This window comes from Emydura macquarii, unplaced genomic scaffold, assembly GCF_026122565.2.
Source record: "Emydura macquarii macquarii isolate MOO-44397 ecotype Brisbane River unplaced genomic scaffold, CSIRO-AGI_Emac_v2 contig_2805, whole genome shotgun sequence".
Classification (NCBI taxonomy): domain Eukaryota; kingdom Metazoa; phylum Chordata; order Testudines; family Chelidae; genus Emydura; species Emydura macquarii.
The window spans coordinates 695,692-722,907 of NW_027132942.1; the positions used below are offsets into that span (position 1 = coordinate 695,692).

Consider the following 27,216-nt stretch of genomic DNA (forward strand, 5'->3'; position numbering starts at 1 on the left):
ACAACCTCCAATCCTGAGGTTCTCGTAATGCTGAGGTTCTACTGTATATTCCTGCCATTCACAAAAATCCCCCGCCTACCGCACAACACCCACAAGCTACCCGACTGGATCCAGAGGGCGGTCTGCTCCTGCTGGTGTTGCCATTGGAGGAGAAATCAGTGATGCAAAGTCGGGGTATGTTTTTAGGGCAAATGCTTTGCATCTATACCAGTCCTGGAGCAGAGGTGGTCAGCAGGCAGCCAAACCCTGAATGTTGCCAAGTCAGCTGATTCGAAGTGACATCTGGCTTGTTCATGTGGCATTGGGTGGCTGTTTTCAGGCAGTCAGGGCTGGTGATTTTTTCCATTTGTCACTGCAGTCCACGTTTTTTTTAATTTGCCCAGAGCCCTGAAGCATTTTCTGCAGCATGGTGGTATGATGCAAACCCCGCCCAGGGGACACAAATCCCCATCCTGTGGCATGGCACAGGGATGGAAACCCTGGCCCCCAAAACATGCAAAATTTTGCATGTTTTGGGGGCCAATCACACTTGGTATGGGGCAATTTTCTGGCAAGCCCTAGGCTGGTTCCCAGGAAGCAGCTCCGCCCTAAAAGGCTTGACTCTAGTGAGTGAGACTAAGACAGAGCAAACTCCCTTGCGGCAGCTCCCCTGAAGGGATCAGGTGCATCAAACTAAAGACAACCCAGCATTTCTTCCAGCAGTGCACTTTGCTCACCTACTAAGTAAAAGAACTTGCGTAATGAAGTGTAACATCTCCATCTAGTGGCTCCCCTCATGACTGTCTTAAATGTCTCTGTCCAAAGACAGCTAGTGCTTGCTAAGGGGTTACAGGAGAGTCCTTAATGCCAAGCTGCTATTGGTCAAATAGTACATGAAGGCAAGAGACGTGATCCATATAGGTATGGGTGAAAATCATCTCCTTGAAAGTCAACACAAGGCCTCTGCCCCACCTGGTTTCCTTGTTTTAAAGGCTTAAGTGAAGCATCGGAAGGAATTCCAATCCACGTTCCCATGGATTTGTTTCTGCCTGACAGCCTTTTCAGTTTTTCCATCACCACCCCCAACGCTTCTCTGCACCCCTCTAGAGGGCTGTGAAGGGGGAGGGAGGAGCAATGCCAGGGCTCCCTGCATCCAGGTCGCTTCCCCACCTGGACTGTGCTGTGAGGCGAGCAACGGGAGCTGCTGCTCTCTGCCCTCCCCTTACGTAGCCCAAGTGGGGAAGGTGACCTGGATGCAGGGAGCCCTGGCATTGCTCCTCGCTCCCCCCTCACAGCCCCCTAGGGGGGCGTGGAGGAGCAGCGTTCAAGGGGGGACGTTCAAGGGGGGACCGAGCAGCAATACTGGCCGCTCTGCATATGCAGGTCAGTTTCCACACGTGGTGCAGGAGGGTGGGTGCAGGGATTGGGGGGCGAAGAAGACACAGTGCAGGGATTAGGGATGGAGGGGGAAGGTCAGGGGGGTCGCACTCAGATGCTTGCTGTGGGAAAAAGGTCGCCAGTACAAAAGGTTTGAGAGCCACTGATTAGGCTGGTGGAAACACTCTCCAGCCATTGCTTATGTGGGAAAGTAGAAGCAGGAAGTTATTTCGTGTGGGTGCAGCTCTTGGCTACTCTGCCGAGCCTGCTAACAAGGGAGTTGATGTAAGACAGACACCTGCCCACCGCAAATGAACTGAAACCACCACGAGAGGACCCGGGACTGAGTTCTACCCCCAGCTCTTCTATTAACTCACTGGGGGTCCTCGGCAGCTCTCGCGGGTACTTACCTGCCTTTATAAAGCACTATACAACAGCTAATACAACACTCATTTAGTCCTATCCTTATCTGACTACGGAGGCTTATGTAACTGCATGTGTGTCTATAGAGCCTTTTGTTTGTGGACCTGGGACTGCGTTTCCAAACGCCAGCAGAGGTGAGGTAGGAAGAGATCACTGCAATTTTACAGATGAGGAAAGGTGAGACACAAAGGGACTCGCTTGAGGCCAACCAGCTGCAGAACCAGAGGCGGAATCCAGGGTACTACACCTCCGGGTGCCTTGCTCCAGGTGTTAGTTCACTCCGGGGTTATTTTACAAATAAGCAGAGTAAATTAAAGGCCGGAGAAGCAAAACAGCCAAGTTGCAAACAAATTGTAGCTAGATCCTGGAAAGTCCTGTTCCCAGAAACAAAGAAGAGACACTACACTCTTCACATCATGTCTGCATCATTTATTCTCGGTGTTTGTGGCAGGGCAACAGACGTCCCTTGGGGTGTTTTAAAAGATCACAAAGCAGCTCTCTCTCTGGAAATTCTGGATATTTCATTATAGCCTGTAAAAGAGCAAGATGAGCTCAGTTCAGAATGTCGCAATGGAGATGCAGCTGGGTGAAGACAAACTCCTCAATCTCACCTCCAACAGAGACCGGGGAGAGGAGTGGGGAGGGGAGGTCAAGAAGCCGACACCCCTAGTGTTCCCGACGTAATTTGCAGAAGTACATGGGTCCAAAGTTGGCTGTGAGGTGGGGAAGGACAAGTTCCCCCAACCTGCAGTCTTCAAAGAAAGCAAATGTGTCCTGGAAGAGTCTCCTGAAGCAGCTTAAGTCTTCAACACGGACACTGATGTTGTATTGAGTTTCTGCTAGCTCAACGGCTCTCTCGACGACGTACTCGTTCTGCAGCTGAGACAGAGAGCACGTGGAGTACACCACTTCGCCTCCCGGTCTAGCAGCCAGGAGTCCAGCACTAGATGTGAGGAAAACAAAAATACCATGATGGGATGTAAAGGAGTAAGACCTCACTGTGACTGTGTGGGACACGAGCACAGCTTATCTGCTGAAAGGGGGAAGCCAACCTCGTGGCTAGTGAGAAGTGGACAGGGCTTCTGGGTGTTGCCATCTAGATCACTGCAGTTGCAGGAGAATTGAAAACTGCAGTGATAAGCATTTGTCCCACACTGAAGCAGGATGGGTCATTCTGCTGGAAAGCAGACCTTAAGCAGTACACTAGGGTTCACTTCGGCCGCATGCTCCAGGAACCCAGAACGGGCTGAGAACGGATGCACAGGAAGAACAGTCTTGTGATTAAAGGACTAGGTTTGGATTCTAAAGATTGGCTTCAATATTTGGTTTTTTTGCCACAGACACCCTGGGTGCCTGCTCTGTGCCTCAGTTTCCCATCTGTAAAATGGGGATGCTAAAGTTTCCTGTCTCACAGGGGTGTTGTGAGGATACAAGTTCATTAATGTCTGTGAGGCACTCAGATTCTGCAGTTACAAGAAGGTACATGAATTCTCCAAACAAGGTATCATTTGACTCCAATCTTTCCCAGACGAACACACCCTAAGGAATGGCTTTCTATGCTAAGCCCAGCAGCCACCAGCCAGTATAAGAACCTGGGTGAACAAACAAGATCACCTGCATCAGGCAGGGTCAAGCTCACTCACAGAAGCAGCTGCATCTGCAGCATCGGCAACATCTGACGCTCCTTCAATCTCATTCGACTGAAAATGTTGTTGTCCTCTTCCATGACAGAGTGCCTGTCAGTCGTGCATGGCACATCCACGAGCACCTGCGTGACAGAGGACTGGGATCTCAGCTCCGTTCTCCACCTGCTTAAAGCTTAGAAATTCTTACAGAGTCCCTTTCCTTTGCTCAATGTCTCCACTATCATTGCACACATTCTGCTCCCTTCAGCTGTTTATATAGGGCCCATCACCATGGTATTAGATGGCCCATCACCATGGTATTAGGCGCACACACTGGATTGTCACTGGTAGGTTGTTCACACGTCGGGGGGTTGAGCAGATTTGGAGCTAGATTTTAAAAGGGATGATAATTTCATGCGCTCCCATTTGTAGCTACGTCAGTTAAGAGAAGTGAAATTAAATCACAGGCTGTAGGGTGTTCTATCTGGCAGATCAACAGTTAAGGAGAGAATTCCCCCTCCTCCAACATGAGAGGATTGCATAGTTGGATAAACAAATTATTGCCTTCCTCAGAAGCATCCAGCATTTTCCTCTACCAATGGCAGGAAACTCATCTAGATAGATCTATCTTTTCCATATTTTCAGTCACTTACCCTATTGTAAGTGTCCCGCTCCACTTCCCCCCAATTCCTTCCGTCGCAGGATGTGATGCGCACATTAGCGCTGATCTCGGTGGGAACGTAGCTACGGAGAACACTGCGCAGCCTCTTACTGCGGGAAGCAGAGATATCGTTGGCTGCCAGTTGTCCTGCCATGAGAGAGACAACAGAACACCCACTGAGAAAGAATGTGAGGAAAACTAACAGAGACAAACTGAAGTCCCAATTGCCCAGCCCCTATAATCACAGGAGAGTGATCATATGAGAGTGATCTGACATTAATGGATGGGCCTCTGCATAACACTCCATTCCAACATAACCTGGGGAGAGGGAGGAAAAAGATTCCTTACGGACCCCAATCTGGCTACCACTTCAAGACCGTGGCAGTGAGCAAAGATCATGCGTTAACCATCTAACCCCCTCTATACCGTGAAGCACCATTTGTTGATGGGAAAGGTGGGATTAGCCACCTTTACTTACGGCAACACCCTGTCTGCAGAAGGGCCAGAGTCTTGCCACCAGGTGCTGCACAGAGGTCGAGGACAAGGTCACCGGGCTGCACGTTGAGTGCCAAGACAGGCAAGAGCGATGCTGCATCCAGCAGATAGTAGCCAAGAGTTCCTAAAACGTCTGGTCTAGAAATCACAAGAAATGATTAATAAAAACTAGGTGTGTTGGGGAAAAAGTGAACAAAAGTCAAGATACAGAGCTTTACATTAACGTGCTGTTGCCCGAGAGAGCTCCCCATCAGCTATGTTTGATAAAGGAACAGAACACAAAAATCGCAGAGAAATAAAATGTTCCAGATGGAAGAGACTGATCAGATGATGATCTAGTTCATCTCCCAGCCACCAGAGAACGATTCCTTAAAACACACTGCTTAGTGCTTTGTCTGCTTTAAATATCCCAATACCGTAGGTATTTTACAAAACCCACTAATGCTCTTCTTCACCTCACTCCAGCACACCGTCTTCACAAGCTCCACTAACGCTGTGTAGAACCAGCAGTTGAGCCGCCAAAGCAAAATGTAGAAATTAAGTTCAAGGCAGCTAAATAAAATGCTTCATGTAATGAATTTAAGACGGGGAGGGGGAAAGAGGGGCCAAATGGCTTTTATTTCTATTACTCAACAACTCCTAGATATGGAGACGATTCCTGCAAGGTAGCCTCCAACCCAGAGACTAAACATCCATTTTCAAGGAGGGGTTGGGGAAAAAGGATTGTAATGAGTATATACATAGCACAACCACCTCAAACTTTCCAATCAGTCTTACAAGCCATTAATAATATGCAGCTCTCACATAGCGTTTTTCATCAGTAGATCTCAAACTGCTTTACAAAGGAACTCAGTATTATTTCTATTTTACAGATGGGAAAACTGAGGCATGGTTTGCCCACTGTCACCCAGCAAGTTAAGTGGAAGATCCAGGAACAGAATCCTGATCTCCTAGGTCCCAGTCCAGTGCTCTATCCACTAGGCCACAATGCTGCCTACTAGACAAGCATCATACCTTGCAGGAGGAAACCGACTGATGTCTCCTTTGGAGAACGTGTAACATTTGATGTTGGGGCTGATGGCAGTAGAAAGCAATGATGGTGTCTGTTCACTGTGGATTTCTGGGGGCGCTGTTTCCTCACTCCTCTCTTGTTCTACAGGTGAATCGCACTGCACCTGCTGAGCCGCTTTCTGAGATTCATAAACAAAATCCACAGCGTTTAGAAGTTCCAGATCTTGGCTGATCCTGTCGGCATCAGAGAAGTTGTTGACGAGGGCGCCGTATTTCTGTTCCGAGAGGAGGCTGATACGGATCGAGGACCAAAGGCTGCCAAACTGCACGCTATAGTTCATGTCGAAGTTCTGCAAAGCCAGCCTGGTGGCTGGGATCTTGGAGGCAGTTTCCGCCTTCAGGGGAAATAAAAAAGTTACGGCATGTGAAAGAACCAAACATTTTTAAACTGTTCACCGCTTCTGTGATTTGGGAAGGATCAAGAATGTGACTGCTTTACCAGTTACACCCGGCACTTCTGCAAGGCCTGTCCCAGGAGGAGATTAAACCGAGTCCCAAACAATCCAGCCACAAAACAGCCCTGCTCTGAGGCAGCTGTTCCGCCCATTGCACAGATGGGGAAACCAAGGCAAAGAAAGGCTGGGTAATTTGCACTCAGTCTGAGAGTAGCAAGACTGGGTGCGCAGGGTGGGACGGGAAGATGGCCTCACACCGACACGTTTTTACAGCTCCATTAAAGCCGTGTGGAAACAGCAGTTGAGCCACAGAAACAACATAGGGAAAGGAGGCTTTGGGACCGGTAGTGGCGGGGTGTTATTGCAGAGAAGGGCAGGAACCCCTGGGGCTGCAGAAAGGAAATATCACACAAGGGGCTTCAGAGTAGGGGATTTCTGGATGGGACGGAAGATCCAATTCGGATTACAAGGGAGGGGGAATCGGCCATGAGGCGGGATTCGGGGGGTTAAGTGGGGTGGGAGGGAAGGAATGAGGGGAAAGAAGAGGGTTTTGGGGGGGGTGGAATTAGGAAAGGGGTGAAGGATTGATTAAGGAGAGCTTAGTGGGGGGAGAAGGAATGATTTCAGGGGGAGGATTTGGGGGGTATTGGTGGGGGAACCTGGAACAATTTTAGGAGTGGGAGAGATTTGGGGATCAACGGGGGTTTGTAGGGGAAATAATTATTTTGGGGAAGGGGCAGATTGGGGGGGGGGAGGGGGCGTGGAATGATTTTGAATGCCAGGGGAGGGATTGGGGAGAGGGGTAGTGGGGACGGGGGGAGGGGAAACATGTTGGGGGAGGGGGGATTTCAGGGGATTAATAGGCGGTGCAGGGGCAGATTTCGGGGGGCCGGGGGTAGTGGGATCTGGGGGGCAGGAGGCGGCCATGGGGTGGGGTCAGTGGGACGGAGAATTTCGGGGGCGGTGGGGGGAGGGGAGCTAGAGGGGGGGGCAGGTGGGCCGGGGGGGGCCTGACTTCGGGGAGCGGCTGAGCGGGGGGAGGGGAGGGCGGATTTCGGGGGGCCGTGGGGGCGGGGAACGACCCCGGGGTGGGGGCAGCAGCAGGAGGCCGCGGGGGTCTGGAAGCGGGTCCCCGGATCCCCCCCGGCCCCGCTCACCCATTTCTCCTTGTAGCGGTAGCGGCGGGGCGGCAGCCCCAGCCCCACCAACCCCCCCGGCGCCAGCCGCCACCACAGGCCGCCCCGCGCTCCCAGCGCCGCCATGGTGCGCGCCGCCGGCCGGGCCGGCCGGGAACAGGGGCCGCGCTGCGGGTTCCGGCCGGGCCTGGGCGGGGCAGCCTCAGCCTCAGCCTCCCCCCGCCCCGCCCCCAGCCTGGGGCACCGGGCTCTCAGCTAGGGGAGCCCCACCTCCTCCAGAGACCCCCCCATCTTAGGGACCCCCCCACCCCCTTTAGAGCCCCTCCCAGTTTAGGGACCCCCAACCGTCCAGATCCCTCCCCCCCAGTTTAGGGACCCCCTCCAGAGCCCCCCAACTTGGGGACCCTCACCCCCTCCAGAGCCCCCCCAGCGTAGAGACCCCCCCCACCCGTCCAGATCCCTCCCGCTCCATCTTAGGGGTTCCCCGTCCGGCTCCCTGCCAAGGGACCCCAACCGCCCCGGCTCGGTGCTAGGGGACTCTCCACTCCCTCCAGATCCCCCCGGCTTCGGGGTCGGACCCAGGGTGACCAGACAGCAAGCGTGAACGATCGGGACAGGGCATTCAGGGGGAATAGGCACCCATATAAGGCAAAGCCCCAAATACCAGGACAGTCCCTATAAAATAAGGATGTCTGGTCGCCCTACCCCAGCTCTGTGCTAGGGGACCCTCTCATCCCTCCAGAGCCCCACTGGGCTAGCTCTTCTCCCACGCATTGTGTGCCCTTGGGCATGTCACTTAGCCTCTCTAGGCCAGTTTCCCCACCTGAAAAATGGCATAATCCACTTTCTATTACTTCACCCAGGCCTTTGTGGCTCTGTGCACCCCTGTGTCCATCTTCTGAACATCTGTGACCCTCAGAACTCCTCAAGGCCATGTAAATAGGGGTTATAAGACTGTCCTGATTCCGGCAGGCACGGTCCAGTTCACTAAAGATGTCACATGACATCTCCCATATCAGCTTAGGTCACACTGATCCTCATCACTGTTGCATGCTGTATGTACTGCTGATATTTACGGAGATGCGTAGACATATGGAAAAATACATTTTGAAGTCTGTCACCAACCAAAGAATGAAAAACAGATTTCTTCCAGACACGAGATAAGAGGTGTATCTTTCTGTCAATGGTAAATAAAGCACTGCCAGCCAATGCAAGAGCAGCCCCATTTACCCATGGAGCTAACAGCAAAAACCAAGCCCTGTGTGAAGACAATTAACTTTAGAGAGGGTATATGTAGGAGGCAAAGACGACACCCCTTTATGTGGCATTTAGAAAGTAATTGGGCCTTGTTAATTACATTCACACAAACGGGATCTCAGACAGCTGAAAACACTGTGAGAAGGCTTTGGGTGGGATGACTGCTTTAGACAGGTCAGCTTGTTAAAATGTAGTCTCTAGAAAGCATTTATTGATTTTGTTTTATATGGTGAAAAGTTCCAGCGGGGTAGCCGTGTTAGCCTGTATGCAGCAAAAACAACAAGAGTCCTGTAGCACCTTAAAGACTAACAAATTTCTGCGGGCATAAGCTTTCGTGGGCTGCAGAAATTTGTTAGTCTTTAAGGTGCTACCAGACTCTCATTGTTTTATATGTAACCCTTCCGTTTCCATTATCCTGACTCACTCAGTACTGTGGTACTGTAGAAGGAGCTGGTTCAGAGTTGAATCATTCAAGGTGGTGTGTTTGCTGTTCTCCTGGGGACAGCATACTGTAAGTGTCCAGTGGGCAAGAGTCTGAACAACATAAGGGGATCTTCAAAGGGGCTTAGGACACACCTGTTAACCCGCAAAGCAAAGGGCTAGCATTGCCCTGAGGAGAGTGGTTGGATGGCTGACAGCCTGGAGTCACCAGGAAATTGACATCTAGTTAAGAACAAGCAATCCTCCCTCTCCCTGGAGGCCAGGGAAGGAGGGGTGGGAGGGAGACAAGGTGACTCTCCATCCTGGCACCCTGAATCACCACAGCATCTCAAAGCAATTTACAAACATTGCCAAATTACGCTTCCCCACAGACCCAAGGTGTAATAAGCCCAAGAGAAGGATCTTCCAGCTCAGAATTGAGGCACTAATAGGGAACCATGTGGGGGCAAATTACATTGTCACTGGTTATGCTATACACGGTGTGTGCAGACATAAGTGAATTTGGTTGCCAGCACACCTTTCACAAGCATAAAATTTACTCTATACCAGTAAGCCTTGGTGGAGAGAGAGCTGCTTAGAATACCTTGTGTGACAGATTTCGACAGTAAAAAAAACCAGCCATCCAGTTTCCAGGCTTGCAATTTTTTAATGGGAAATTTATTTATTTAATTTATTTTAAAAAGCCATGATGCTCAGAGCAGTCCTTTAGCAAAGAGGGTTTTGGGGCTGGTTTTGTTTTTTTACAGGATGTTTAACACTTCAAAGCACTTTGAGCTAGAAATTATTATACTTCTGTTTTGGGTTTAAAATATCACTATGTAATTTTCAGTTTCTGGGCCGCAAAATATTTTTGTTAACGTGAAAGTCTCATATCCACACCAAGGCTGTGAGAAGAGTGCTCCATTTACTCCATTATGGATAGAATTACAGCACACTATGGTAGTAAGAAAGACTGCTGCTTTTAAATCCAAGAACTGTTACTTTACATTTTTTGCTTTGAAGCTCCAAGCATGAGGGAAAATATTCATGGAGTTACTTGTGAAGTGTCAGAATGTACTCATGGCAGCATCACTGTGAAGATTTATCGGATGCTAAACACGCTCCCTTTAGCTGAATTAAGGCTTAAATCCCAGCTGTACTACAAAGTGCTACATTTTGAGTCAGCCCAATAGGTGACTCCACAAAACATGGGCCCACACTTTCAGAAATGACTGATTTTGGGTGTCCCACTTGAGACTTAAAAGCAGCCTGATTTTTCCCTTTAAAAGTGTGTTAAATGGAGCACTCAAAGTCATTAGCCGTGTTTCACTGTTGAATTCCTTGTAGAAGGAACATAACTAACTCCATTTTGGCACTTCTGATATGTTGAGGAGGAGGGGACTTGCCTAACCACATCTCTCACTATACCACTTTGCCCTCTTAGGTCACTCTGTATGACAGGATTGCAAAGTATATTGCAGCAGATGAAAGAGACCTGGCATCAGCAGATGAGCCAGTAAGGGCTAGCGGCCAAGGCTTTCATCACAATGCACTTGATGGATGTGCATCAAGACAGGTTTGAGGAAGCCAGGAAGGCCATGCTGGTGAAAATCCTGTTGTATCAATGCAATGGACATGCCTAGTTGACATGATCCCTACCATGTTTCAAGTCTGTATACACTTACCATAATTCTAGCTGGAGCATAGATACCAGGGAGGATGTCTTAAAGTCAGAGGGTTGTTTAAAACAATAGGGACCTTTTGTACTATACAAATGTGATTTGACTCCTTTTCTTGAGCAGAGCCTGGAGGTAGCACATCCATCCCTTGTAGGAGAAGTGGCATAAGTACCTTGTGCCTTCCTGCTGATTAAGGCAAGGTACTGACAGATTTATGAGTAGCCCTGTCTTGTCTCCACATACTGGAAGAACCGGATCCCGAAATAATCTCTTCACAGTTTCAACAAGCTCAAAGTCATATGACCTATTTGATCAGGTATGGCACACTGCCGGTAATGGTTGTGCACAAGGGAATTCCTACAACAGGGAAGAAGTTTCTTCCCTCCCTGCTGTTTGGTTATTAATATTAATTAACAGCCTTCATTAAGTAGTCATAAAATGAAGACATTTCCACTGGAACTTTGAATATGTTTAATATGGAAAACCACAGAAGCATCAGATGGTTTTGTTACAGCTGCCCAATTTTCACAGAACATACATGCAGTGACACGTTGACAGCTGGATCACCGCAGCACAGCCAGGAAGCTGTTCACTTATATTGTACATTCACAGTAACGGGCAGCAAGCAGCACGTGGAATCCAAAAAGAAACTGCACAGAGTTCCAGCTGAACATTGGAGGAGGAGGATGGGACTTGCTCCAACATTTACTTCAGATTCTTAAAGAGTTTGTGAGCCACCTAAAAAGGCAAGATGAAGAAAGCTTTGAGTAACTGACAGGTTCTCTCAACATGAAGGTCTTGAGAAATGGACAGACATCACATTCTCTCCCCGCACTTCCCTGTCTTTATGTCCCTATCTTCTGTATCTCAAATTCATTAAAACAGCAGCAACATACTTAGTGGATTGATCACAAAGACGTTTGTCTCCCTTGACCACCAATAATTTTCTAATAATGGTCCCACCTTTGCCTGTCTTCAAACAAACTTATGAAGGCTACAAAAGTGTATTTCCAACCAATTACTACAGGTGAACAAACTAGCAATAGTTCGTTGTTTTTTAAAGCCAAGTATTCTTACAAACTCCACTATTTCAAATTAATCCACCTGCTTCAGAGATGAGCTGTATTTAGGAGTAGTACTAGAGTGCATACTAATCAGCACAGGGTCCTCTTAAAAAAATAAAACAATGCCCCACTTCCTCCGCGTGTTTTTATCCCATATAGCCCAATAAATGTAATGGTTATAATGAGACAGAATTTCAACACAAAAGCAGGAAGAAAAGTATTTAAGAGAGGGGGAAAAATCACCCCCCAAGATTAAGGTTCAGCGTTAAATTCAAAGCATGATATTGACTCAGATACTTGTTCTCATTCACCCTATATATTGTAAGCAAATAAGGCTTTTTAGAGCATCATCAGGAATCTTAGCCTTATAGAGGCAGTCAGGCCTGATGGGCAGGGCACTGACCTAGGAAGCAGGAGACCTGGCTCTATTCCTAGCTCTGCCAGTGGCCTGCTGGGTGACTTGCACCTCTTAGCTTCAGTTTCCCAAACCTAATAGAATGGGGATAACAATACTGACCTCAACAAAATGGTCTGAGATCTACTGATGAAGAGTGCTGTGTCAGAGCTAGGTACTATAGAAATAAGGTACTGATTCAGTCATGCCCGATTAGATTGCAAATCAACACAAATGGCTAGGCATTAGCCTGGACTTACACAGTGGTCCCTGGCATGCAGGAAGTCAAAAAGCTCTTCCGTACATTCCTCTTTTGTGCGGGACCTTGAGGACACTCGGGCATCACACTGTTCCAGCTTCTCCCGTGCCTTCACGCAGTTCTCAGTCTTCTCACAGTGCTCCCTTATTGCAGTTAAAGGATCCTGAGGGTCAGGTTAAAAGATTATGAGAACAAAACGTCTCACAACCCAGACAGTTTGTGGAATTACTTATTCTACATGGTCAGATGCAAAGAACAGGCTTTAAGAGTTCAGACGGTATTTCCAAATTGACCTCCATTGTATGCTAGCAGGTAACATTTACATAAAATGGTATATATACACACCCAAGCACTAAAGTGGGTGGCATATCCTCAGCTGGGTAAATTGCCCATGCCCTGTACCTCTTCTAAAAAGAGGTGAGAAAAAAAATCCACCACCACCACCACAAGTAAATACCATGTGTGGCGCTAGAAGCCTCCACAACTCTCAAAATGAAAACCAATTACCATATAAAACTATACATTATATCCAGGGCCTGCTAATCAGCAAGCCCACAGAAACACATTGAAAAAACCCACACATCTGCACATATACAAACAAGCACTCATTTGCATACACTACAAGATATGCCTGAGCGTATGGTAACCACACAAATAAAGCAGGCGTAAAAAATTGCATACACAAATGTACAACTACAAGTTTACTGAACACCAGGTCTTTAGACATTAATTTTTATTCCCCATATGCTGCATAGTAAACGAGACTCTACAAGTGTTAGTTCATCAGTCCCTAGTTTGCTTTTAATTTGATATCAGCTTAAATAGAGTTAAAAACAAAAGCCAAAGGCACAAGATTGGTTAGCCAAAGAAAACAAGTATAGTTCACATCCACTATAAAACATTTATGCTTCTTGCATAGTTTTTCTTCAGTGGAAAAGGTTTAGAAGATTCAATAGTTCTTACCACAAGTTCTGCTTCCTCCTCCTCTTCCTCTTCCTGGGAGAAAGAGATACCAGATAAAAGTTAAGTTATATTTTGCAACACAGGAAAAAGCCTATACGCCAGGGGAGGCCAAACTCATAGGCAGAGTCCTCTAGCCCCACCACTCTGCCACAGGGCGGGCTCTCTGAGCTCCCCACCCCAGAGAATGGGGGGAATGCATAGGGAGCTCTGCAAGCTGCACGTCAAGGGTAAAAGAGCTGCATGTAGCTCACAAACTACACTTTTGGCCACCCTGCTTTATTCCATCATGCACATTTAGAGTCTATTTCCACAAGTGATGTGCTGGTTTTAGGAATTTCTCTTTCAGCATCCTCTATTTTATATGGTTTAATTCATTCCAGAAACTGAACAAACAGGAGGTTAAAAAGATTTATTTGAAAACATTGTTTTCATCTCAACATCTGAATATTTAAGTCAGCTCTTTCAGGAAGAGATTGAGAGTTCAGCCAATTAGTTTGCCTGTATCTCATTTAGGTTTCCAGCACAAGACTCCCTCCTCTGCCATGAGAGAGCAGTTTTGTTCTGTTTCATACAAGCATTTCCACTCCTGCCCTAGAAACTGAATTGCTGAGCCTCCTGCCCGCCATCCTGATCAGAGCTGTCTCATTGCTTCCTTGTGCTCTGCTCCCCCACCTGTATCCACCTGCTCTCTCTGGTCTTTATTAGCCTCTCAGTGCTTTGGTCGGTGTCTGCAGAGCACCTAGTGCCAGGGCTCCGTACCTGGAGCTGCTCAAGACCAGCGTTTCTCAAATGTGGCCACCTGCAGATTGTTTTGTGGCCACAATCGCCTCCAAAGCATGGGCAGAGTTTGGGGGGAGGCGGAGAGGGAAGACGGGAGGCAAAGCAGCAGCCGCTCCCTACAGCACCCAGCTGTTGCTTCTGACCAGCTGTTACCCAGGGCAGCAGGATGGGCCGCCTCAGTGTTTGCGCTGGCAGGGTCAGCACGGATCCGTGCCCCGCACCACACCCCGCCTCCGCGCTGGCAGCTCGGCAGACCCGTGGGGCCGGTGTCCCCGCACGGCCGGCAGCTCTGCTCAGCGGAGCCGGCTGCGGTGTTCGGTCGCCCGGGGGCTCCCCTGGCCTAGGGGGACCAGATGTCCGGATGTCCTAGGGGCAGTGCCGGTATTCGGGGCCGTGTCTTGGAGAGGCGCCTGGCACCCCCCGCTCTGTCAGACCGCCCGGGGCAGCGGGATCCTGGGACTCCGCCGGCAGCCGGGAATCCCCGGGGCGGAGGGGCCGCGGGAGGCAGGAGACAAGCGCGGGGGGGGAGGGGGGTCCGCACCCTGAGGCCGTCGGTGGGTTGGGAGAAGCCGGCGCTAGACGCCCGGGAGTCGGGCCCGGCGTGGGCAGCGGGAGGCGCCGCAGCGCAGGCCCCAGCCGGCAAGGGGCGCTCCCCGCCTTACGGCCGCGGGGGGGAGGGGCACGGATACTGCGGGGGGGGGGGGGGCTACGCCGCGGGCCGAGCCCCGAGGACGGGGAGGAGGAGAGGGGTACGGGGGCCGGCAGGGGACACACACACACACACAGTTACTGGGGTGAGGAAGGCGGAGGGGGCTGCGCCGCGCGCCAGGGCACGAGAGAGGCGCGGGGTACGGAGGCCGCCAGGGGACAAGCCGCGTTGGGGTAGAGGCCTCCCTCCGCAGCGCTCCCCGGCCTTGCAGCCCCCCGTACCCAAGGCGGGGGCTGGCTCTGCCTTACCTCGGGCTCCCCGCTATGGCTCCCCAGCGTCTCCTCGTCCCGCCGCCCCATCGCTGCTCTGCTCCTGTCCCCGCTGCGGGCTGGCGCGAACTCAGCCGGGCTCCCTCCCTCAGCGGCACGGCAGAGAAGGACTCACCAGGGTCACCCACCGGAAACTCCCGCCTCTCTCACCCGGAAGCGGAAGCCAGGCGGGGGGGGAGCTCGTGACCTTCCCAAGATGGCGGCGTCCCTAGGCCGCACACTGGACCCTCTCAAGATGGCGGGGATCTCCGTGTCCGGGCTCTGCGCGTTCCTGAGGTGTTCGGCGGCGGCTGTGTGAGGCCGGCGGCAGGGCATGGAGGCCCGGGCGGAGGGAGAGGCCGCGGCTGAGAGCCCCCTGAGTCTCTTCCAGCTCAGTGGGGCGGTGGTGAGCTCCGCCATGGGGGCCCTGGAGAGAGAGGTTTGGGGTAAGGGGGGCGCCGCGCCAATGCCGGGGGGGCAGGGTCCTAGGCCTGGCCCAGGGCAGTGTGTGGGGGAGGGGAGGGTCCTAGGCCTGGCCCAGGGCAGTGGGTGGGGGGAGGGGAGAGTCCTAGGCCTGGCCCAGGGCAGTGGGTGGGGGGAGGGGAGGGTCCTAGGCCTGGTCCAGGACAGTGGGTGGGGGGAGGGGAGGGTCTTAGTTCTGGCCCAGTGTGAGAGTTGGTGTGTGGGGATCCCAACTTGGGGGGTCCCCAAGCGTGTCTCAGTTCAGGAGTGGGAGGGCCCCAAGCCAAGCGTGTCTCGATGTGGGGCCTGGGTTGGGTACCTGACATCTGTGAGGCAGCACGCTGAGTGACTGGACCCGGGTTACCAGGACCTATCTAGCCCTAAGGTCTGTGTGATACTAGTAAGGCATCACTGGGGAGCCTGACTGGACCTACTTGTGTGTGGACACAATGAGGATGGGTTCTTGTCTCCGCTTCAAATGCCCATGCCACATTTTGTGTGAATGTAATCCACACACCCAGAGCGTTACCCAAGTGGGGACTTCAGTCTCCATTTCATTTTTCTGTCTTTCTAAGTCTTTTCCATCTTTCAAACTTATAAACCATTCTGCATCTGTTCTCTTCCCAAAGCACTCCCTGGACAGATACTCCAGGACATCCTCCCTTTGCTCAATATCTATTATCTGGAAAGGATTGAGGAAATGGCTGTGAAAAAAGGTCAGTTTTATTCATAGAAATTACATCTGTAAAATTGAAGGATTGTTCGGTTTCCGTAGTCCATGTGGTTCTTGGCCTCTCGGCTAAGGCTGTCAGCGAGGGATACCAATACTATCAGCTATGAGAAGTTTTTTGGTGTGGATGCTTTCCCTAATTGGAACTGGATTTAGAATGTCAAACACATTCTTATAGAGCACTGAAAAGCATTAAAAGATAATGATTTTCAGTGACTGCTGATTGTGGCTGATGAATAATAATGTTATAAAGGGCTAGTAATATCTGATGTATCCAGTCTCGCTAAACAGCTTAGAATTCAGTGAAAATCCCCAAATGTATAGTTTTTAAAAGACAAAGTCAAATTGCATCCCAAACTTTGGCTTTCTAAAAGTAACATTTACAGTTCTTAGGACAAGAAATGCTTACATATTTGATTGTTTAAATTCTCGTGGAAATGGTCTTGTAAATATTAAGGCCTGCAGTATTTGCAACCCAAACATTGCTGCCTTTTGCTCCCATGTAAGCATTCAACAGTGAAAATTATTATTTAGTGTCCAAAATGAGGAACACTAAAAGTATATAGGCAGTATTAGTACATAAATGTTTTAATTAATTTATAAATAATTAATTAGATTACCAAAACTAAACGAATAACAATCTGATGTGTAATAGGTAATAGAGGAAAAGATTATTTTTATAGGAAATGTCTTTTAAAGATGTTTTAACCTCATAGTACCTTCGTAGCAAACACAAAATGTCTTTTTTATTTTAAATTAATATCAATTTAGTGCCCTGAATAGTCCCCCCAAAAATGGTATGGATGACTCTTGTTTCTACTTATATTTGTCTTAATTAATATCATTGTGAAACCTGAGAAGGGATAATTGAGCAAATTTTTCAAGATGGAGGATTTGCTATAAAATTGTTTGTTTTTCAGGCCTCTCAACCCAGCCCATATGGCACAAACTCTGGAACGATGTGATGAAAATCAGACCACCCAAGTCAGAGGTGAATTGGAAAGCTGCTGCTGGACCAATTTAGAAAGGACACAAAGCTTACACCCCAATTTTGCAAACACTTCTGCTTGTATTTTACGTTGAGCATGTGAGTAATTCCACTGAGTGACTTCAGTGGGACTACTGACGTGTCTAAATGTCTGAAGTTAAACAGAGTGTAAGTATTTAGAGGATCAGGGACTAGGATGTCATCCTGGTATTTAAAACTTCCCAGAAAACACCTTATTTTGTTCTTATATAGAACTTTTCATCCATAAAGATGCTATGGCACTTTATGGGCTTAATTTATTGGGATGGATCCCCCTACTGGAGTGTATGCATGTGTGCGGTGCATCTGGGGCCTCAGCGCCAACTTGCAAGGAATTGGCATGAAAGTAAATTTATTTTACTCTGATTTTATTCCACTCTAGGAAGGTCCTACATTTAAAAACCAAGAATGTAGATCACATTTATAGGATGGGGGACTGTATTTTGGAAAGCAGAGTTCAGCAGGGGACTTGGGGGCCATGGTGGATAGAACATGAGCTCACAGAGTAATGGGGTGGCTAAGGAAACAAATGCAATCCTTGGATATGTATGTATGTATGTATGTAGGGGAATGTTGAGTAGAAATAGAGGGGTGTTGTAACCACTGTATATGGCATTACTGTATCCGGTTGTGATGTCCATACTTTAAAAAGGATGTTGACAAATTGGAAATTTGATCAGAAAAAGAATACAAGAATGATTTGAGGTCTGGAAAACTTGCATTTCAGTGAGAGACTAAAGAGGCTCAATCTGTTTAGTTTAACAAAGAGACGGTTAAGTGGTAATTTAATCCTGATCTATAAGTACCTGCTTGGGGAGAAGATTTTTGATAGCAGAGTGCTCTTTAGTCTAGCAGTCAAAGGCATAGCAAGATCCAACAACTGGAAGCCAAAGTTGAACAAGTTCAGACTAGGAATAAGGTGCAATTTTTTACCAGTGAGTGTAACTCTCCGTTGGAACAAATTTACCAAGGAACATGGTGGAGTCTCCATCACTTTAAGTCCGTGAATCGATACTAGATGTCTGTCTGAAAGAGACACTCCAGCTCAACTGGCAGTTATGGGTTTTTGATGCAGGAGCCACTTGGGATCATTCTGTGTCTTGCGTTATACAGGAGGCCAGACTAGACAATCATAAAGGTCCCTTCTGGCCATAAAAATCTATGCATCCATCTTCCTCATTGCTGAGTGGGCATTGCTCCCGATGTCCCAGTTGTAAAGCTTTTGCTGTACGGATGTTGGAGTAAAGACATGCGGGGAATAGAATTAGAACTCGGAAAGATTAGAGAGGACAATGTGCCCATAAGCCTAAATCTGACATACTGAGCCTTCCTGTTGATTTTAATGAAGACCTTCAATGCTAGTTGACACACTAGAATACCTTTTAGGCTCAGAACCTTAGCTGGTGTCAAATGCTGGCTTGCAACACAGAACCCATGTGGCACAGGGTGTGGCAGTATAAGCTTGTTTACCATCAATATCCCCCAGGACTGCCTGTTGGGATGAGAGAGTATTTCAGTCTCCGTGGCACGTTCACTTCCTTGACCTCTATGGAGGCTGATGACAACTGGGAAACTAGTTTCAGTTGCGGTGGTTTTTGTGACATTGACTGAAGCCACAAAAGACTTGTCAGATGGTAACCGCTGACCTGATAGAATCTGAATTAGCATTCTGAGATGAAAGTCCACCCCCCTAGCTTCTTTCCCAGTGTGTCCTTGTTTAAATGAGGATAACATCCATTCACTCTGGGATGCTTTAATTACAGAACATCACATGCTGGAGGAAGAAGTTCCTTGAAACTTTCTTCTCAAATGTCCTGCATGGAGTTTTGGATGTTTCTTCAGATCAACGCCTGAACGACCGTCGTTTTTCACCCTTGCTCCACAGCTCACGGCATGTTACCCAGCTCACCATCTGCAACATGCTGCAGGGGGTAGCAGAGCTCACCGCAGAGTCCAACCAAAGAGTGCTAGAAAGTCTGGCGTGCTCCCTGAGAATCTTGAAGTTCCGTCACCTGCTGACCTCCGATCTGTCCATTCGACATTCCCTGAGTTTGCTCCTTCATCGTCTGATCCACCATGGAGCTGTCAGCCAAGTGTCCATTTGCTCCTGGCCTGTTCCCGACAAAATACTTTTAGTCCTCATTCTAAGTATGTGTGCTGGGTTTTGGCACCCAGATAAGACGCTTGTGCAGCAGGGCAGCCCTTGCAACCTTTGCAGAAAGGAGTCTGATGTCCAAAGCCTGTTAATTCAAGAGGAGGGTGCCCTGCTGGGATCAAATCAGCTGTGCTGTGGATACACTGAGCAGTCAGAGACAGGCCAGTGGGGTGACAGTGAGTCAAGAAGCAAGAAGGTCCAAACTGCTTCAACCAAAGTGCTTCAAGAAGGTGATCCGGACTCTCAAGCTTCTGTAGAACTGTCCAGAAGCAGTAGTGGCACCGTTACAACTCCAGTGCTCTGTGGATTGAGGAGCAATTCTAAAGGATTACCAAACCTAAGATGTCATGATGTAAGCTGCAAGGTGCCCCCTGAGTATTACAACATTAAAGGAGAGTCTCTGCCTTCCATACCTCAAAGGTCTTCAGTTGGCCGCGCTTTCCGAAAGCCCGATAGATGGTTTAAGTCTGCAGCGGGGAGGAAGCGCCGCTGCCCCCGGAGAAACCGCAGAGCGCGGGCAGATCCAGAAGACCTTTATGATTTTGTCTTCACCGTTGCAAGGGAGGAGGAGACAGCAGAGTCGCTGTATGAAAGCAATGTCCTGGAGGAGGAAAGCATTGATGGCTGGGCCCTTTCCTCAGCAGACGCTCCTGGCTTCGAAGGTGTTGGCTGCACGGAAGGAGGATCTGTTGGGATCGTTCCCCTGAAAGCTGCATGCCCCTTCCAAAGTGTATCCACGCTGGAATTGTTCTCCATCCCTCTGACCGGGGACACCTGTCGGATTCTGGGTAACCTGCTGAGCTCTTGGGCATCTTTAGAAAAACTGGTTCTGTCTTACAATGGTTAGTAGTAATAACAGAGCTTTTAATTTCAGGTGTGTTTGACAATCTTGTTTCTGACTGAAGCCAAATTCTAAAAACTGCTGAGATCTGCACTGAAATTTTGGTTGGGTGGAACAGGCATTACTGGGCACTCTTAAACTCAACCTGAAAACACAGGTAGCAAGGACACTTCCAACCAGGCAAGGCTTTCTTTAAGTAGGGGGAAAAAATGGAAAGATGGTCAACAGCAACAGACCTTAAAATAAGAGAGGACAATATAGAAGGGTGTGTGTATGTTAGAGGAAAAGGTGCCAAGATGCGAGTACAGAATTATGAAGATGACACAAGCTGTGAGAAAAGGGAAAGGAAGAAAAGGGGAGAGGCCTTTTACTGTGTACAGCTCATAGCACAATGGGCCCTATTCTTGGCTGGCCCGTAGGCACCACCTTTTTATCTGTAATTAATAATAAAAGGGTTTAATATTTTAATGGGGGCCACAGGATTCTTCACATAGTAAAAATGTCCCGTAATGTTTTTTGTTCCTATGTAAATATATGGTAACTTTACTTCGGAGAAGGAACTGGAATGTAAATCCATTAGATTAAGGGGACAAATGAGTATAATTAGGGGGTGAAACCGAAGAAAAGGATAACTTCCTAATGGTGAGGTCTGATAGACCCTGATCCTCCAAACTCTTGCATGCAGGCAGATTCGCATCCATGCTGAGCTCTGCTGAGATCAGTGGAGTTCTCTGTGGGGGCAGGTTACAAGATAAGAGCCTTAGATTATAGAATAGTTCCCGAAAGGAATTGTAGGAAGCCCTCTCGCTTGGGACATTGCACTGGACTAGATAAAGCTCTGCTGACAAGAGATCTGCTCGCTAGTGGAAATGGACAAAGTGACCTAGTCAGTCTTTCATATCCAACATTGTCAATATGTATGAAAGACTCTGGAGTTCTTAAGACGGAGTCTAGAGCTAACCACATATTTTACTAATCAGAGGCCATCTACTCCATCCCTGAAGTACAGGATTGTTCCCTGCAATTTCTTGTCTAGTGCATTGTCCAGTTTTAAATGACTGAAGTGATGGCTTCCACCTCTTCCCTGGGGAGACCGTTCCACAGCCCAACGCTGGGATCTGTTAGGAAGGTGTAGATAGTTCTAGCCTTGCTGAATTATTTGCTCTGTGTTTGTGTAACACCCATCTTGCTTGCTGTTGAAATGTTGGTTTTAGGCCTTGGTGCTAATATCTTCTGCATCCTATCTGGACTCCGGGCCCTCTCTCGTCGCAGTGACTGCCGCCTCCATGTGGTGCGAGTGAGCGACGTGTTCTCACACATCCCCTCCGTGGAGCTTGTTCAGGCCATCCTGAGTGCCTTCCCCCGGCTTCACACTCTCTCGGTCAGCTTTGATCTCAAAAACCAGCTGGAGGGGAACAGGCTGGAAGGGCATTCAAGCTCGCTGGAGGCAGAAATTCCAGGTAGAGACAATAGACTCTGATGAATAAATGAGATCTTGCTCTTTGTTTAAAGCGATTAGTTCAACCTCCTTGGCACACAGGATGAGATGCTAAAGTCCTGGCCCAGTTTGCACTTAACTAGGTGATTGTGACATTCCTTTATGATTCAGACCTTGTCACAATTTTCCACCTCCAGGTGGGATGGTAGCCTCCAGTCTGTTTTATGCGCTGTCATGCTACAGCTGATGGCTCTTGGACAGACACTTAACAAGCCCAGGCAGAACCTGTAGTCAGTGCTTGCTTGTGGCTGCTGACTTGCTTACCTGTGTGGTCCACATGGAGCAAATTATACCAGAGCGGCAAGGTTTGTGGTGTCTTCCTGTTCACTCTGGTGTGAAATTCCTGCTATGGACTACAATATATCAGGCCTACAATATATCTTAGGTTGTGTCGGTCAGAGAAAAATCTCTGCTTGCCATCATGATAGCTGAGATCAAGTGCAAAGCCACTGCTAAGTCCTTAGATTGCTGCAGCAGGGCAGGAACCCCGAATTCTGGAATCCATTGCCTCCCTTCTTCCAGCAGATTTGTTGGTTTTCAGGACATTGTGAAAGGCCTGTGTATTTACTCAGGTTATGGCTATACTATGGGAGCCTCTGCTGGCATAGCCCCTAGTGTAGACATAGCCTACCCTGACAGAAGTTATTCTTCTGTCAGTGTAGGAATATCACCTCCCTGAATGATCTGAAGAGCTAAGCACTGCATCCCTGCTGGGGTTTTGGTCAGCATAGCTATGTCAATCAAGAGTGTGGGTTTTTTCACATCCTTGACCAACACAGCTAGGCCGGGGTAACTTTTAAGTGTAGACCAAGCTGCAGGCTTTTGGCTTGGCGTGGGATCTGTGGAGAACTGTGTCCTGCAATGAAAATCTAATTCAGGTATTTGTTGATAAAGGGTTAATTTTCAGATGTGACTTAAGTGTTTAGGAGCCTAAGTTGTATTGATAATCAGTAAAATTTAGGCACCTGAGTTTTACCATAGTCTACACTCATTGCTGTTTCTTGCGCCCAGACGCTGGGGTTGGATATGTTCTACAAATCTGAATGACAAGTAATTACGATAGATGACTTCTTTCCTCTGGGAACCAAATACATTTATCAGATGTGTTCTGAGGGAAAGTGTTTGTAGACAAACATCTTTTTTTCCCCCCTTAGTGAGCTGCCTGGAAGAGTTAGAGATCCGATTCCCCAGAGAACCTCTGCAAACCACTCTCCTTCTGCCTGTGTTGAAAGCCTCAAGGTCTCTCCAGCAGTTGTCTCTGGACAGTGCTACAATTTCCTGTCCCCTAGAGTTTGGGCTCCTTCTGCAGGCACTCAAAGGTAAGAATAAACCTGTGTAGTCAGCTTCTTGGACAAAACGTATAATGTTCTCCTGTAAGCTGCTTGTCTCTGTGGCTCCCTGTCCCCCTTGTCGAGGGGCCAGGTCTACTCTACCCAGTTTTTGTAGGCATAGCTGTCTGTCAGGGGGTGAAAAATTCCACACCCCTGACTGAAATAGCGATGCTGGCAAAACCCTGTGTAGACACACATGTGCCTGCAAAACTGTTCAGGCAGGTGATCTATCTATACTGCCAAAAGCTGGATCTCCACTAGGGGGCTCTGCCAGCATAGCTATCGCGGTGTAGCTGTCTCAGCAAAGACTTTCCAGGGTGACTAGCCCTAACTCTTTGCTTTTCCGTTGCCTTGGACTGTAAACTGTAGGTAACATTTTCAAAAGAGCCTAACTGACTTAAGTCTCATTTTCAAAAGTGAATTGGGCACCTCAGTGCTTTTAAAAATGTTACCCTCCTCTTTGTCTCTGCCATGTACACACCCAGGGTGATACACGAATACAGAAAAATGGAAAAGGCAGTAGGGGTTTTCTTCCCATTTTTGTTTCAATGAAAATTACAGTGGGGAGTTAGGAGTTACTGTCTGACGTGAATCTGAAGGAAGAATTTGGTCCTAAATTCATAAGTTTTAAGTCCCATGAATGGTGAGCTGCTGTTTATCCATGACATCCATCCGAGTGATTGGGGCTGAATTAGCTGATCGTCCCAGTCTCTGTTGATACACAGGCACATGATACCCGACCAGCAAGTTCTTGTCTCTCTTGCAGAGTGTAACCCAGGCCTGAAGAGACTGAGCTTCCATGATGTCAACCTCGCTGACTACCAGAAGGAAGTTCTTCTCCTGCTGCAGGATCCTGTCCTTCAAGGTACAGCGAACTCCCGGCCACCTATGAGGGCTGCACACAGACTGCTGGTGGTGGAGTCAGTGTGTGATCCTAGGGCGTACAGGGTTTGACCGACAGCTTCAGATGAGATGGGGAAATGAGAACACAGCTGGGTTGTGGCTAAGGAGAGGTAAGGGTGTGAAGCCATTCTGCAGTACCGAACAACCGAATTATAGTCTTGGCTGTTAGACGTAGAATGCATGGAATCATAACTGTGTAACCAGATCACATAAGGTTTTGGGTTTTTACCCAGGTAACAGAACACCATTAAGGGCCCTGTCTCTACTATTCGTTTTAAGCATGTTGTAACTAGATACCTAGCAATGGTGGTTTCAGTGCTTGCATGTTAAACAGGGCCCCAAAGATACCTGCAATATGTAATAAATAATTTACTGACTAGGGTGAGAGAGGCCAAAGATACATCTATCACTGTGTGTATTTTTTTGGTAGAAATTACCTTTTCGTTTTGTCGGCTGTTTGAAAGCTGCACCACTGAGTTTCTATCTGACATAATCAAAATAGTGAAGAGAAATTCAACTCTGAAGAGTCTCAAACTGCCTGGAAACAGACTTGGTATGTATATGAAATGCAACGATCTCGGCACCCCTCTCTCTAGCTCCCTGCCAGAGCTATTGCTGACTGACTGACTCACACCAATGAGTTGAACACACAACTGAGCTGTGTAAACACAGGGACTGTTAAACCGATGGATTTTTGTGGGATGAATATTTTTTCATGGAGGTAGATGGGGAATTTCCACCATGTGCTGCATTGCACGATTGTCCAGGTGCAGGATGGGATTTTTTTCCTCTCGCTGAAGCACCGGGTTTTGCCCACTGTCAGAAGCAGGATTCCAGCTGTCCTATTCCAGCTGTCAGGGTCTGATTCTAGAATTCTGATTGCATAGTACACCTGGCTAAAGCTAGTGCTGAGCCTCTGCCTCTGAAAGCTACTGCATCAGCTTACTCAATGCAGCTTGGATCTTTCTAAGGTTACAGGTTTCTTTAATGATTTCCTACCCAACCTCCCTGCTCTAATACTTGAATCATATTCAGGAACCAGTTGAGGGTGTGAGGGGTGGACTGGCTCAGTAAAGGACATCAAAGCTCTTTCACCGCTAGGCCTCCAGTCTGAATGAGTCCAACATTCATCGTGACTTAACACTGCTGTTTGGGGGGAGTGGATTGCAGCTGTTTCTAGTAGTAATTGTCCACCACTGAAGCTGCTTGAGTCCCTTAGTGCTGCAGCACCATTGTACCTCCCTCCTTCCCTTGACGCTTTCAGTGATTGCAGCTTCAGCTGTTAATTGTGTTTTCCCATCCTTAGGGAATCACAGGCTGGTTGCCTTGGCTGACATTTTCTCTGAAGATTCATCCTCTTCCCTCTGCCAGCTGGACGTCAGGTATGCTGTTGCCTCAACCATAGCACTCTCCAGCCACGTCCCTTTTTAAACAAATCTCAGGGGTCCCGAGCGCTGGGTAAATCTTGAGCATGGGTCCATTCGCTAGTGGAGCTGATAGCACAGCGCTAAGAACAGGTTTTAGGGAACACATTGGGGCCGCTACCCAGTTTTTGAGCATTCTCTAGGCTTAGGTATCTATGCATAGACAGCAAGGGAAGAAAAAGAAATATAAACATCTCATTGTGGAGCATCTCAGCCCCACTTTTAAAGGGCTAGGAGTGAGTTTAATTACAAAACCACTAGACTTATTCAGTTGCTTGCCACCGGGTGGGAGAATGGACAGAACAGTTCAGCCATTTATCGAGGCAGAGTATAGCCAGCTCTTGTGCATGACCAGTCTCCCTCTGATACAACCAAGCTGTTAGATATCCCCTGCCTACGCATTATTACTGTGGTGCCTGAGAGTCAGTGTTCTCTTCCCCCCCCCCCCCCCTCAACTGCATTTTACTGTTTGTTTTACTCCCTTAAAGCTCAAATTGCATCAAACCTGATGGGCTGCTGGAGTTTGCAAAGAAGCTGGAGAGCCACATCCTGCAGCGAGGGGGGCGGATCACCTTTACCCACCTCCGCCTCTTTCAGAACTGGTTGGACCAAGATGCTGCGACAGCTCAAGAGGCGCTTCGGCGGCTCAAAGCTGTGTGCCGTGTGGTCAGCAGCACCTGGGACTCCTCGCAGGCCTTCGCTGACTACATTAGCGTGATGTGATGAGCGCCCCCGAGCTGCTGTGAAATCAGGGGTAGCTTGAAATCAAGTTTTACAGAACGGTGCCCCCACCCTTACTTTGACGTTACTGCTCAGCTTGTGTGTGCGAAGCATGTTGCAGGCGCAGCTGGGATAAGAAACTAGCATACTAACAACAGAGGGTCTTACACCACCCCGCTGAGCAAGGCACAACAGGGTTAGGGGAACAGAAACTCAGCAACCGTCAGCTTATGTACTAGGAATAAAGAAGGGGAAAGGGGGAGCCAAGAAGCATCTTACCTGATTCTAGCCCACTGCGCAGGACACACATTTAAAACACCAGTCTCTTCCCCTTACAGCAGGACTTTAAGCTGTTGTTGAATGGTAACTGGCTGGTGGAATTTTTTAGTTATTGCAGCATTCCAGTAGGAGCTCTGACAGGAACACAAACTGCCCTAAACGTACTCAGCCTCTCGCCTGTGTGACTAGAAAATAAAAGGCTAAATCAACACAATGCCCTGGCCAGTTTGATTTTTGGAAAATGAGAGAGAGAAGAGATTTCAATACAACAAAAGGTTTTGATTGCAACCATTTTACCTTTGGAAGGAAGTCCTTCTAGGCCCTGCTTTCCTTAATTTGTGTTTATTTAATATATATACTTTCACAAAAATATCTTAAACAGAACAATTTGCTTGTCTTCAGCACTTTTATTTTATAAAACACACTTGAGTAGAAACTTTGATATAGGATGGGCTATTCTTTCATTGCATAGTAGAAAGGTGATCTCACTAAAAAAGATGCCAACACAAATGAGTTTCTCCTCCAAAAAATAAAATATAGCCGTGATTTTAATGGGCCCTGACTCATGCACTTTCTGAAAATTGAGCCCTGTGGAGGTGTCTCAGGCTGGGCCATCCAGAAACAACTCATTTAGACCAAGATTTTCAAAAATGGCTTAAGTTGGATTGCTCTTGAGAGGAATTATTGCATTTCTCAGTGCTCTGTATTAGGCTCTTCATAATATAAGTGGACCCTGCCAGCTGATTTCAGATCAGCATTAGTGCCTGTACATTCAGTAGCCTGTAAATTGGATGGGTGGTGGTTGCATTCTGAAAACCAGATCTGCAGCCAGGAATTAACTTCCATGGGAAGATGCAACTCGGTTTTTTGTAATGGGACTTAGCTGAATAAAAAGACAGTAATACCAATTG

General features: G+C 48.1%; 3 protein-coding genes across 5 annotated transcripts; 1 reads left to right on the forward strand and 2 right to left on the reverse strand.

Annotated features, from left to right (window-relative positions):
* Positions 1-2,193: 2,193 nt before the first annotated feature.
* Positions 2,194-7,300, reverse strand: NSUN4 (NOP2/Sun RNA methyltransferase 4). Of its 3 annotated transcripts, XR_010923569.1 has the most exons (7): positions 7,184-7,300; positions 5,575-5,966; positions 4,544-4,698; positions 4,058-4,212; positions 3,423-3,547; positions 2,391-2,722; positions 2,194-2,310 (listed from the first exon to the last, which is right to left on the reverse strand). XR_010923569.1 is itself a non-coding variant. In XM_067567734.1 (6 exons), the coding sequence occupies exons 1-6, from the start codon at positions 7,286-7,288 to the stop codon at positions 2,446-2,448; spliced, it is 1,209 nt and encodes a 402-aa protein (XP_067423835.1). In that variant the 5' UTR covers positions 7,289-7,300; the 3' UTR covers positions 2,194-2,445. The 3 variants fall into 3 exon arrangements, 2 of the variants coding, with proteins under 2 accessions (XP_067423835.1, XP_067423837.1); XM_067567734.1 differs by having other exon boundaries at positions 2,194-2,722; XM_067567736.1 differs by lacking the exon at positions 2,194-2,310 and having other exon boundaries at positions 2,593-2,722; positions 3,394-3,547.
* Positions 7,301-10,972: 3,672 nt separating this feature from the next.
* UQCRH (ubiquinol-cytochrome c reductase hinge protein) lies at positions 10,973-15,098 on the reverse strand. The gene is made up of 4 exons (XM_067567851.1): positions 14,936-15,098; positions 13,199-13,231; positions 12,237-12,398; positions 10,973-11,256 (listed from the first exon to the last, which is right to left on the reverse strand). Exons 1-4 carry the CDS (start codon positions 14,984-14,986, stop codon positions 11,224-11,226), a joined length of 279 nt encoding a protein of 92 aa, XP_067423952.1. The 5' UTR covers positions 14,987-15,098; the 3' UTR covers positions 10,973-11,223.
* Positions 15,099-15,135: 37 nt separating this feature from the next.
* LRRC41 (leucine rich repeat containing 41) lies at positions 15,136-27,178 on the forward strand. The gene is made up of 10 exons (XM_067567848.1): positions 15,136-15,381; positions 16,027-16,113; positions 17,048-17,118; positions 18,918-20,151; positions 21,365-21,610; positions 22,803-22,967; positions 23,746-23,844; positions 24,313-24,435; positions 25,189-25,264; positions 25,795-27,178. Exons 1-10 carry the CDS (start codon positions 15,270-15,272, stop codon positions 26,027-26,029), a joined length of 2,448 nt encoding a protein of 815 aa, XP_067423949.1. The 5' UTR covers positions 15,136-15,269; the 3' UTR covers positions 26,030-27,178.
* The last annotated feature ends 38 nt before the right edge of the window (positions 27,179-27,216 follow it).